General features: G+C 33.7%; 1 protein-coding gene across 6 annotated transcripts in view; it reads left to right on the top strand.

Annotated features, from left to right (window-relative positions):
* Positions 1-13,121, top strand: part of ATG4C (autophagy related 4C cysteine peptidase) — an 83,892-nt gene that overhangs the window by 49,511 nt on the left and 21,260 nt on the right. For all 6 annotated transcript variants that reach the window (XM_032136658.2, XM_032136657.2, XM_058430551.1 and 3 more), the window contains 3 exons: positions 2,311-2,389; positions 3,050-3,126; positions 9,586-9,705. In XM_032136658.2, the coding sequence (XP_031992549.1) occupies positions 2,311-2,389; positions 3,050-3,126; positions 9,586-9,705 (276 nt within the window). The remainder of the gene's footprint in view (positions 1-2,310; positions 2,390-3,049; positions 3,127-9,585; positions 9,706-13,121) is intronic.

Below are 13,121 nucleotides of genomic sequence, written 5' to 3'. Positions count from 1 at the left end.
TCTAATTGTATTAAGGATTTTTATTTAGGGGGAAAACAGTAGAATTCTTAATTGATAAGTAACTTTATTACTATTTAGTGAGATTTTTGATACAATTTTATCTTTATCTTTAGTTACCTCTAAATTTTAACCTGATATACTTTCTCTGTTTTATTTAATTTTTTCAGTTGCAGCTCTCCATTTCAGAAAAAACTTTATGATATTTTTACAATACTAAGAATATACAAGGTTGTTCTTTAGAGGGTGTCTGAGTCCGTTTTTTGCTGCTGTAACAGAATACTAGAGACTGAGTAATTTATAGAGAACAGAAATTTATTCTCTCACAGTTCTGGAGGATGGGAAATCTAAGATCAAGGCACTGGCATCTGATGAGGGTCTCCTTGCTGCACTGTCACATGGTGGAAGGCAGAAGGGCCAAAAGGGGGTGAACTCTGTCCTCACGTGGCGGAGGAGCAGGACAGAGAAACCACTTCTGCAAGTCCTTTTTATAGCAACATTGAGATTTTTGATACAATTTTATCTTTATTTTTAGTTAGCTCTAAGATTTTAACCTGATATCTCATTCATGCAGGCTCTACCCTCATGACCTAAACACCTCCCCAAAGGCTCCAGCTTTCAACACTACATTGGGGATTAAGTTCCCACACGTGAATTTTGGAGGGAATAAAAATGTTCAAACTATAGTGGAGGGTTACTTATAACAGTGAGAACTTGGAATGACTTAAATATTTATAGTGGAGATTTTAAAGCACATTTTGTTGTCATCATAAAATAGAATATTTTTCAGCTACTACGTATTGTTAATATAGATCTCTATTATTGATAGGAAAAGATACTCATGACATAATGAGCAACAAAAGGTTACAATGGCATGTGTTGTGAGATTTCACATATATAAAATTGTATTTGTAGGCCGGGCACAGTGGCTCACGCCTGTAATCCCAGCACTTTGGGAGGCAGAGGCGGGCGGATCACGAGGTCAGGAGATCAAGACCATCCTGGCTAACACAGTGAAACCCCTTCTCTACTAAAAATACAAAAAATTAGCCGGGCGTGGTAGCGGGCGCCTGTAGTCCCAGCTACTCGGGAGGCTGAGGCACGAGAATGACATGAACCCGGGAGGCGGAGCTTGCAGTGAGCTGAGATTGTGCCACTGCACTCCAGCCTGGGTGACAGAGCGATACTCTGTCTCAAAAAACAAAACAAAACAAAATTGTATTTGTAAATCTGTGTGTGTATATATGTAATATAGACAGATGTTAAGAAGGTGTTCCCCTAAATATTAATAATGATGAGCTCTGGGTGTTGGAATTTGGGAAAAGTTTTACTTTTTTCTGTATTTCCTGTATGTGTGTGTGTTCTCTATGGTTTGGTTACTTGTTAAAGGAAAAAGAACATTTGTCCATATATTCTTTATTTTTATATCTTACAGATTTCAAACCATCCTCTCATTTAAGAGAAGGAAAGCTTAACTATTGTTTAATAGTTTTGGGGTTTTTATAACCTGTACTTTATCATTATTAGTGTTTTATAGGATGTATCAAAATTATTCCAGGAACTATTGATAAGACATTAATTGATTCCACTAGATATTTTAAACTTACTCAATTGAACATGTTTTTAAAAAGATATAGAGTTGATTTGGCCTAACTTAAATAGAGTTCTGCTTAGAATAGATTGCTGAGGGGTGTATTAAATAATTTATTGTGGTATTCCTGATATTTTATGATTAGCAAAATAAATTGGCTTTAAATGCAATAATAATTATTATTTTCCTTGGATTAAGTTATTTTCATTACTCTTTATTTCAAATGAAGTAGCATAAAAAATTTGAGTGAATGCCATTGATTAGAAAATGGCTTTCAATTTGCGATTCTAAGACTCAAGGTTCAATGAAAACAGCAATAAGGACTAAGAACTATCTTTAGCATTTCAAAAAGACTGACGAAAATTTTACATTGATCACAGTGAGGCTGCACCAGCTAACTGGAAGGCTAAGTGTATTGGCTTTGGCAGGAATTTTATTGCCTTACGGTGGTAAAATTGATTATCTCTCTATGTAGTAGTTGTTTAATGTTGTTGAGCAACATGCTGATCAAAATATTTGATTTGTCATGTTAATGTTGAGTGATTTAAAGAAAAGGAAGGCAGTTTGGAAGACAAGTGGATTTCAGAACCTGGGTGCAAATGTAATATAAATGATAACTGGTAGTGGTAAATTTGGGAACTACTAATATTAATAATAGAAATTTGTTTGCTTTGAATAATTACCACTTGTCTCTTGACTAAATCTGTATTTTTTTTTGGCAGGGTATTTTAAGCCTGGAATATTGTGTGGGTATTATTGGTGGCAAACCTAAACAGTCATATTACTTTGCTGGATTTCAAGGTTAGTGATTTAGTGAAATATATTTCTTCATTGTTTTCTTTTAAAAGTCAGAAAGTTAATATGAGATCATCTGGAAACAGGATGATTAACAGAGCAAAGCGAGTACCTTATACATTCATCAGTCCTACTACAGCCACTCATTTGTCATTTGGTCCACAACATAATTAGATTCTGTAAAATGTATGTTTAATTTCTGTTATTGCATAAACAAGGCATAATTTATTGGTTGCACTAAACTTCAGAAAACATTGCTGCCACATTCTGGCAGTTGCTATTTACATATTTACTTTTTACCAGTTTTAGTGGTGCAAGTTGATGATAAAATGACAAGCAATATGTTCTTCCTGTCAAGATAAAGAAGTGCAATACATTTTTCATATGCAAACTGTAGAATATAATTGTGTGTTTGTGAAAGTAATTTTATCACCAAAAATTAAATGACAGTCTCATCACTATATAAAAATTCTGCTTATACAAGCATATTTGATTATGCAAAAGTTAATCTATCCTGTGCAAACCTATGTTTCAGTCAGTGAATATCAGTCTGGCAAGCTGTTACTCCCAGATTTTTTTTCAGCTGTTCTACATAGAAATTGGATTGTAAGCAGTGTAATAATAAGGTGTTTTTTGAATTACTTGTCTTCTGTTTTGTCCTTGTAGATGACAGTTTGATTTACATGGATCCTCATTACTGCCAATCTTTTGTAGATGTCAGCATAAAGGATTTCCCTCTTGAGGTACTGTGGATAAAGAGCTGATACTGTTTTCTTACCATATGAAGTAAACTAATTATTTAGAGATGTGCTAGGTAGCTGTGCTTTTATAGTATTATAACTACTGGTTAATAATCAATATTTTACTGATTTATAGAACCATAATTAACACAGTGGTCAAAGGTTAAATACTTTGTTGCTGAATTTTAATTTATGGTATACTTTCTTCATTTATCTTTGTCTCTAACTTGTTAGAAACCCTGGCCATACTAAAATAAATGATCACGTCTCCAAGTAATTTTGTGTAGAGACAGCTAAACAGTACTGAAGAATTTAAAATGTTAGGCCTGTTTTAAAAGAAAAAAAAGAAAAATAGAAGGGGATAGACGGGTTAGAGTAACAAAGCGACTTAATGAGATTATCTGCTAAATTATTTTGCTTTCAGTACAGTAAATCTTAGCCTTTAATTAAGAAGTTTTCAAGAGCTTAGTTGGGTTTCTAATTTTTTTTTAGCTTTTATTTCTTAACCTCTTCTTTTTCTTTATATAGGTCATTTTGTGATCCAGTATTTTAATTCAGAAAAATTTGAGAATACATAAGTGAAACATGTAATTATTACATGGTTTTGATTGTTTTCCCAGTTGGTGCTTTTACAGACTAAAGTACTTTTACAGAATAAAATAATTTAAATCACTTGAGTGTCATGGATCACTAATTTTCAAGGACTTAATGAGTTGCAAATGTAGTTGAATACTTTGTTTTAGTAATTGCTTGCTAGCTAATATTAACACCTAATAGTATTTAAGAGGTAGAATATGAAAATAGATAAACTACAAGGTTAAAATCTGGTTCAGAAAGGTACATTATAAAACATTTTGGCATCCTTTGTAAACTATTACCTCAATTAAAGTATAAGCATTTGGAGGCCAGAGGTCAGGTCTGTTTTGGTCTTTCATAGTATCTTGCACCTTAATAAATATTTGCTAGTTGACTGACTGATACTGGGGAAGGCACTACAGAATAATAGTGCTATGTGAACTACATTGTAATTCTCTTTCTGCCTTGTGGTCTTGTAGCACTGATTCTTGTGTCCAAGTTACATTTCCAGTAGATCAGTGCCAAATTGACTCCTTATAAACAGTAGGTACTTGAGATTTAGATGGAAAATTGTTCTTAGTATTTTAGTTTTACCTAAATAAGCGAATTAAAAGATTATTGGTCTGATTATTTTGGCCAGTAGAGAGAAATTATCCATCTGATATTTTGAGAGACTGCAAAGTTACCAAGTGAATGAATATCCTGGCTATGTGTATACAATCAAAATTAGAAAGGCTTCAACTCATTACTGGGAGACTGTTGCAACACTCCAAGAGGGAGTTATTAATAATAAAGGTTTGAAGTAGGCTGGTGATAGTGAAAATGGAAAGGAATAATTGATTTTAAGATTTTACTGTGTAAGGTAAAATTTGTTAAAATTGACTTCTTAATGCACAGAAACATTTCTTATATATTGGAACACTTATAGAATGGGTTTATAGATGTTATATTTTTGAGATTCTGGTAGAATATCTTAATCTGTGTGGGAAATTCCTGTTAAAAATTTTTATTTTTCTGCAATGAAAGGTTTTATTTTAGTTAGTAGCATCACTTGTTTTCCTATGAAAGTATAATATAAAAATTATATCAAGTTGTAGAGGAATAAAATTGCACTTTTTGCTTTTTATCATCTTTTAAGTTTATAATACACCAGTTGAAGGTGTTTTAACTACCCTGTGTTACTAACCATCCTTGCTTTGCTATCCTGCTTGTATATTTATAGCTAGTGAAATTTTGTAGTTGATTAATGTAAAAAATTATATGCATATTCTAAAACCATCCTTATACTTCAATTATTAAAATCGTTTTTTTAGGGAACTTTTTGGATCAGTATTTCTTTTGGTTAATAGATGGAGAAATTGAAATCTTTAATCATCTGTTGATTCCACGTAAATAATTGCTAGTAGTCCTCTGATATTTTGAGTGCCCCAAATCTAATAGATTGTGAAATTTTAAGGAAGTGGGATGATATGAGAATATTTGAGATTAAAGAAGAGATTTAAACAGATTGCATCTTTTGTTGTTCTTACAGTGTTGAATTTCTACATTTCTAGAATTGAACTCTTAACATTTTGAAACCAAATCAGACTAACTCATTTCTTTCTTTTTTAATGAGCTCTTTCTAGGTGCAAGGGACTGTCCTAAGCTCTTTAGAGTCCTCTGTTGAACTCTTTTCTTCTCTGTGGTTCCAAGTGTTTTGATTATGTACATTTCTATTAATGTTTAATTCTTGTGACATTTTCTTCTGAAATAAATTAGTATATCCTATTGAATTTCTGTACTAACTTTCAAGAGACTCTTCCTCATTTTTAGCTGTCTTCACTGAGTTTTTAACACATTGTGAAGTGAACATCGGCAGTTATATTTGGATCCTAAGTCTAGTAGTGAAGATATGCCAGGGATATCTTTGGTTAGGACTGAGGAATGGAGCACATGGTTCAGTGTGAGGACACATTATAATGTAGAAACTCACACTGTAATTTTCAAACAGAAAATGAGGTTTAGAGGCGCAGCATGAACAACCTTAAAAGTCATCAAAGAACAACTTGAAATTAGAAGGGAATGAGAAGATACCTTAAATGGGCTTTGGCAGTGAGGGTATGTAAGAAAAGCTTTATTAATAGACATGTTAGTTTGTTCTAATTACTGGGTCCCCAATTCCAAATGTCAGATTTTTGGAGGTTCATACAGTGGTAGCTGTTTTAATCTATCTTAGGAAATTCAGAAATAGTGGCAGTAAAGCTATTAGAATTACGTGATGTGGGCATCTAGATTGGATGAGTGAATTCATCAGTGAAAGATAATACCCTTAATGAATTACACATGTGAACTGCAATTAGTAGTAGGTTTTTTTTGTGTTGTCTTTTGGGTGGAGGGATAGGGTCTTGCTCTGTTACCACTCTGATTGGAGTGTAGTGTGTAATCACAGCCCACTGTAGCCTCCTGGGCTTCAGCGATCTCCTCACCTTAGCCACTCAAGTAGTTGGGACCACAGGTGCGTGCCACCATACCCGGTTAATTAGCAGTAGGTACTTTTTAGTAAGGGTATTTTCTAATTAACTGTCTTACGAAGCTTCATCTGAATCACCAAAATAGCATAGCTGTACCTATAAGCATATGTTTCAGTATTGTTTTTGTATGTTTAGGTAATTAGACTTCACTATTCTAAACAATAAGCCTAGAATAGTGCCTGTCATTTTGTAGGTGCCTAATAACTATTAAGGCAATTGGTAAATAGTGTATCAAAAAATGAAATAAATGGGAATTGATTCTCCCTGGCCAGTATTTCCAGAAATACTGTTACAGAAGCGTATCTAGTGAATACTCCTTAAAGTGCGTTTGTCAAGTAGATGCTACTCCTCTTACCAATCATTGGAATTTTAAAAATTAAAAAAACAAGTGCATAGCTCAAAAATTATCACAAAGTGAACATAGCCCTGAATTAGGAAAATATTTGAATGTTTAACTTGTTCTGCAATAGACAACGATTGTGAATTGTAAATTCATGTTGGTTGGCCTTAGAATCTTCTTTGGTGAACAAAATGATATGAATGGCTGGGCATGATGGCTCCTGCCTGTTATCTCTCCACTTTGGGAGGCCAAGGCAGGTGGATCACCTGAGGTCAGGAGTTTGAGACCAGCCTGGCCAACATGGTGAAACCCCGTCTCTACTAAAAATACAAAAAAATTAGCCGGGTGTGGTGGCACGCGCCTGTAATCCCAGCTACTCGAGAGGCTGAGGCAGAGGAATTGCTTGAACCTGGGAGGTGGAGGTTGCAGTGAGCAGAGATCGCACCACTGCACTCCAGCCTGGGCGACAAGAGTGAAACTTCATCTCAAAAAAAAAAAAAAGTTTAAATGACATAAAATGCCTCTCTGTTGTATAAGTCCTAGTGCTCATGCAGCAATACCCAATATCAGTTTAAGTGATCAGAGATTTATATCTGTGTTTTTGTGAATATTTTAAAAGTCCTTTGTAGATAATTAAAACAACCATGAATAACAATTTAGTATTTGTTATTATCTATGGTGATTGTAGTCAATACAGTGAGATAGTAATAAGACTATTCTGGTTTAGTATTATTAGTTCCTACATGAAAAGCCTTTTAAAATTTAAAAATTTTTATTTTCTAGAGACAGAGTTTTGTTCTGTCACCCAGGCTGGAGTGCAGTGGTACCACCATCGCTCACTGGCACCTCAAACTCCTGGGCTTACGCAATTCTCCCACCTAAGCCTCCCAAGTAGCTGGGACTATAGGTGAACGCCACCACACCTGGCTATTTAAAAAATTTTTTTAGAGATGACGTCTTGCCGTGGTGCACAAGCTGGTCTCAAACTTCTGCCCTCAAGCAATCCTCCCACCTCAACCTCCTGAATTTCTGGGCACAGGCATGAGCCTGAGCTTTTGGCCCTCCTTCTTATCCCCGACTGGTAAAAAAGTTAAGAAACATTCCTTGTTACTGTCTTTGGAATGAGCTGGGCAAATGATTATTTGTAGATACCACGTATGTAGAATAATTTCTTATAAATATGACTTAGAACTGTGCTATATACCCTAATATACTCATATTCCTGTAAATTGTTAACTAACAAGTTTGTTTAGCTTTTCTGTGCTTTTCTAGATCTGTTTTAAATATTTCGTTGCAAATATAACAGGTAGATCAATGTTAGAAAAAGTCCAACTAAGATTATACTTGTATTGACTAGTGCCATGGAGGTTCCAGTTTAGCTAGGTTGAATCTCAGTATGTAAAGTAAGTTAGCTAAGCATTTTGCAGAATTCATAGTTTTGAAAACTCGCTTTTTGGCCTATATTAACTGACATATTGTTGGATTTGAATCTAAAATGCAATTGAACTTTTCATTGGAAAAAAAAAGCAGCTTGAATGTTTGCGTATCTTTTGGTGATGATATGGGATACAAATTGGGTCACTAGGATGTACCGGGAAAGAGTGATTTTAATTGATTTCACCATGAACATAACAAATATGACAACTTATTTTTTCCACACTTTTAATAGATAGCATGAAGTTAAAAATCCCTTAGTTTCAGGCATTGAATGTAGGGAAACTATAACTTTATGAGCTCAAATCCAGCTCCCCTTCCCTCTCATCCCCTCCCATTAATGGAGATGGAGTCTTGCCCTCTTGCCCAGGCTGAAGTGTAGTGGCACGATCATATCTTACTGCAGCTTCAAAACTTCTGGGCTCAAGCAGTCCTCCTGCCTCAGGCTCCTGAATAGCTGGGATTGTACATGGGAGCCACAGCACCCAGCTCCTAGATTATTTCTTAATTGAGCTTGTTCTTTAATTCAAAAATTTCCCACACTTGTCTCCCATCTGCCCAGTTCTCTCCCTTTCCCACAAACTTGTTAATTTTTGTATATCCTTAGTTTATTTATATAAATATGAATATATAGTCTTATGTTCTTTTTTAACACAAACTTATTTTTTCTACATACAGAAAAAGACTTGGTCACATCAGTGATTTTTAAGGACAGGCTAAGCATTTAAGCATTAAAAAATTTTTTAAACATAGTACTAAGGTGTGATTGTGAAGAACAAAAAGATTGCAGTGATTACTTTTATATTCTGCCCTTTTTCTACTTTTGTATTCCCTAAAGATGCCAAACTCTACTAATAGCCAAATCCATTAGCAAGACAGTAGAGAAACTAGGGCAGCCTCCCCAGCCCATTTATATCTGTGGCACTGTGTCTATTGGAGAAAAGTGAACTAAAGAGACAAAAGGACTGATGAGAAAGAGGGCAGGGACCATAATGGAATGGTTTCACCTGTTCCAGCCTGTTCCCTGAGAAGAAACAAGGATTAAAGCACACTCAAAGAGAAAGTTGAAGAACATGCAGTTATGTACTAATTGTGTGAATTACAGAAATCCTCAAATTGAGTTCTTTTTATGTCAATATAGAACATTTACCTGAATCTGTGTATTTGTTTAAAAAGTCCTGATATCCTTGTTAAAAGGTTTATAAACATTAACCCAAAATCTCCAACAAAACAGACTTAACTGCATTTTAGTAGAAATGGCTAACTTGATTCCAAGCCTTGTACTAGCCTGTGCATGTCTTTTTCATATTTTCAAGTGTTAGAAATGCATACCACTTTTGACACACTTCCTTTCTTTTGCAGAATGGCACTAATGTCACAAAAGGTTGAAATTTGGTGAATTAAATATATACAAATGTTGGCTCTCGTATTTTACAGTTTTGCAGAATAGGGAGGACCATCTGCATAGGATGAACTAAAACACCATTTGAAAATCATGTTTATAGTGATGGGAAAAAGCTAGATAGAAAATTTTAAATAATAGTTTTATATATACTTGTCTATCAAAGACAAATTAATCCTAAAGAACTTTAAAAATTACAGACATTCCACTGCCCTTCTCCCAAAAAGATGTCGTTTCGAAAAATGGATCCCAGCTGTACAATAGGATTTTACTGTCGAAATGTTCAGGACTTCGAACGAGCTTCTGAAGAAATCACCAAGGTACCTTTATTTAAAATATTATATTTGTAAATGACCTAATTTTATTAGAGACAGACTGTCAGAAGGCAAAAACCTGTAAATTATGATATTTTTTAAAATTTCCTCTTGAATGTTAATATTATTAGGAGTATTGTGAACTGAAAAATAAAGCTGTTTGAGGAATCTTAGCGTTTGAGGCAAATGAAATGAACTAGCGACCAGTTGAAAGTATTGATTGGTCCACTAGGTGGCACTGTTGAAATAAAAATCCTTTTGCAAACTCTAGACCGGTGCAAGCAATTAGGTTATATTCTATTTGAAGATTTTAAAAGGGCAATCCCTTAGGGGTAGGAAAAAAATTAATGAAGTATTTGATCAAGCCAAATTGTGCATTATTTCTTGTTAGTCCAAGTGCTTCTTTGATTTTTTTAAAAAGAGAAATGGTATTTTTGGATTTCTCAGAACTGCTTTATCAAATGAGCTGTGTTTTTACCTTCCAATAAGCTTGTCTAATCTGATCTATTCTACTTATAGGATCTTTGAAAGAGGTTTATTTAACTTCTTCTCATTACATTTATACTTCTGCATTTTTTTGGTCCTTGAGTACTGCTAAAACATTTATGGAACCTTAATATCTGTCTCTATTTAGTACTTTAGAAAATAAAAAAAGACCACTTTTTAAAGAAGTAAGCATAGTTTGATAGCTCTTTATTTGTATCGATAGTTAGGCTATCATTTTATGGTAAGTAAGACCAATACTAGTCATTTTTGGGAATTTTTTTTTTTTTTTGAGACGGAGTTTCACTCTTGTTGCCCAGGCTGGAGTGCAATGGCGCGATCTCAGCTCACCACAACCCCCGCCTCCCGGATTCAAGCAATTATCTTGCCTCAGTCTCCTGAGTAGCTGGAATTACAAGCGTGTGCCACCATGCCTGGCTAATTTTGTTAAAGATACAAATACTAAAAATGTAGAGACGGGGTTTCTCCATGTTGGTCAGGCTGGTCTCGAACTACTGACCTCAGAATTCTTAACTGGAGCTTATATATAATAGTAACTTATTACTGCTTTATTTCCAGTTAATTTTATTTAGGAAAGTGGACATAGTAAGTTGAAATTTTACAATGTAAAAATGGAATGATAAAGTTAAATAAAACGTTTCATATAAGCTAGATTTAGTTTACTTGACCTGCCATATGAAAGAGGAAATTTAACAGGAATATGATAGAAAAATGAATGAGGAAAGGAACAAATGAGGTATGTGGGAACCATTCCATATTCTTCATTTCTCACAGTTGTTCTCTTTTCATTCTCCTATTTCAACATGGAAGGCCAGGTGAACATAACAAAATATATATTTTTCATTTTTCCTCCTATTACTAGAAATTAGTATATGCATTTGTATATTTTAGTTTGACAGTTCTTTGTCTTTACAAAGTATCTTGTATATGCTAAAGTGTACAAATACAGGTGATATTGTGATATTTATTGATGTTGATGAACATTTTCCATTAAAAAGTCCCATTTTTCTGTTTCCATTCATTTGTTTTCTATCTAGATTAAAATAAATATGTTTAAAACAGTAAAGTAGTTTACTCCTGGAATAGAAACAAACCAGACTATTATTACCAACTTAAAAAAAAATTAAAAAATGAGTTGTGTGTTGATATTTTCTAATTGAAGACAGTTATGGTTTTTACATTGGAAAAATACTTAGAAATTATTACTCTTGAGCATCAGAGTAATATGCATTAAAGCAAAGAGAAATTATGTTGAAATGTCTTTTGGAAGTACTGAGAATTTTGTAAGAATCAATTAACTTTGCTTTCATAATAGTGTTCTTCTTAAGTCAATAGCTTTTTGTAGCAGCGTCAAAAACTCACCATGTCAGTTAATAACACAGTTTCTTTTGCCTGGAAGGTTGTAAGTTAAGCACTTGCCTTTTTTCTTAAAAATTAATTTGGCAGTTTTAGTTCAACCATTTTTTTAATTCTTAAAAATTAAAATAACAACATTATTTCTTTCTGTATAAGATATATCTTTTCAGTTTTCTCATTTTGAAAATGAAGCTGGTAGTCTGGAGTCTCATGTTTAATTCGTTAATACCCTATGAACGAATAACTCCTTATGCTATATGATTTTAAAATATTAATAAAAATTGTTAAACCAATTCAGTGTTTAGCAGAATTCAATCTAGCAAGTATCTGCATAACTGTCATATGCAGAGCACAAAATGACCAAGATACAATCTCTGGTTTTGAACAAGGTGTAAAACTGCCATCTTCCAGTAACATTTATACTTCAGTAGGGGGAATAAGACAAGTAGACATATATTACATTGAATATGGTAAGCATCCATATGGAAATAGAAATAAATTGATAAAGGAAAGAAGAGGGTTGAAACGAGAGAGATGTCACATCCAAGTCAAAGTACTTTATAGTGATGGTCATATTTAAGAAGGGCTTTAAAGTATAGGCTTAATTTCTACTGGCTTAGGGAAAGAGAGTGTTACTTCAAGCTGAGGAAATACCAAAAGGAAAAGTATAGAAGGAAAGTGGAGAGTTTGTCTAGAGAATGGCAAGTAGTCCAACTTGGTAGGTGCCAAGGCTTCATATTAGGCAGGGTTTCTGCTTCTGACTGCCTGAATCAAAATCCCTAAAGGTGTAGCCTGGGAGTCTCCATTTCTGGCAAGCCTCCCACACAATCTTTGCCAAATTTGAGAACCACTTGCATAAGACAGGGCAACCCAAAATGTGACACTTGATGTTGTTTTTAGGTGGCACTAGGACAAACATTTTAATACTTACATTAACTGGCATATTAAATGTGTGATTTATTGATTTGTACAAGGATATTTAAGTTAAAAATGATGAAACGAAAAATATTCATTAATCATGATAGTGAAAGAGGTATATAAGTCTCTGAGTTTTGGGAAACACTGCTATAGGAAATACTGAAGGAAGAGGCTAGAAAAGTAGATTAGAATAATACTATGGAGAGTCTTGAATTAAGGCTGAAGAAGCTGTACTTTGGTAATATGTTGATATTGTTAAATTAATTTTAAAATTTCAGGCATACAGAAATATAGAGAATAATATAGTAAATACCCATGTGTTACCACTGAGCTTAAGAAAATTACATATATAATTAATAAGTGTTTTATCTTCCACCAATCTTATTCTTTTTCTTCCTTCCCAGTGGCAATCACTATCCTTAATTAGTGTTTCATACGCATACTTTATATATCCATAAACAACACATATTATCTTACATTTATTACATTTTTTGTTAATGATGTTTTTATATAAAGAGATATATATTCATCTGCAACATTTTTATTTAACAGTGACTTAGAGATTATCTATGTAACTGTACATGTTGGTCTAGCTTACTCATTTAAACAGCTGAATAGTGGTCCATTCTGTAATACACTCTTTT

The sequence above is a fragment of the Hylobates moloch genome, unplaced genomic scaffold (assembly GCF_009828535.3).
Source record: "Hylobates moloch isolate HMO894 unplaced genomic scaffold, HMol_V3 SCAFFOLD_18, whole genome shotgun sequence".
NCBI classification, from domain to species: Eukaryota; Metazoa; Chordata; class Mammalia; order Primates; family Hylobatidae; genus Hylobates; species Hylobates moloch.
The sequence above is the reverse complement of the archived record's forward strand: the minus strand, read 5'-3'. Positions and strand labels throughout refer to the sequence as shown.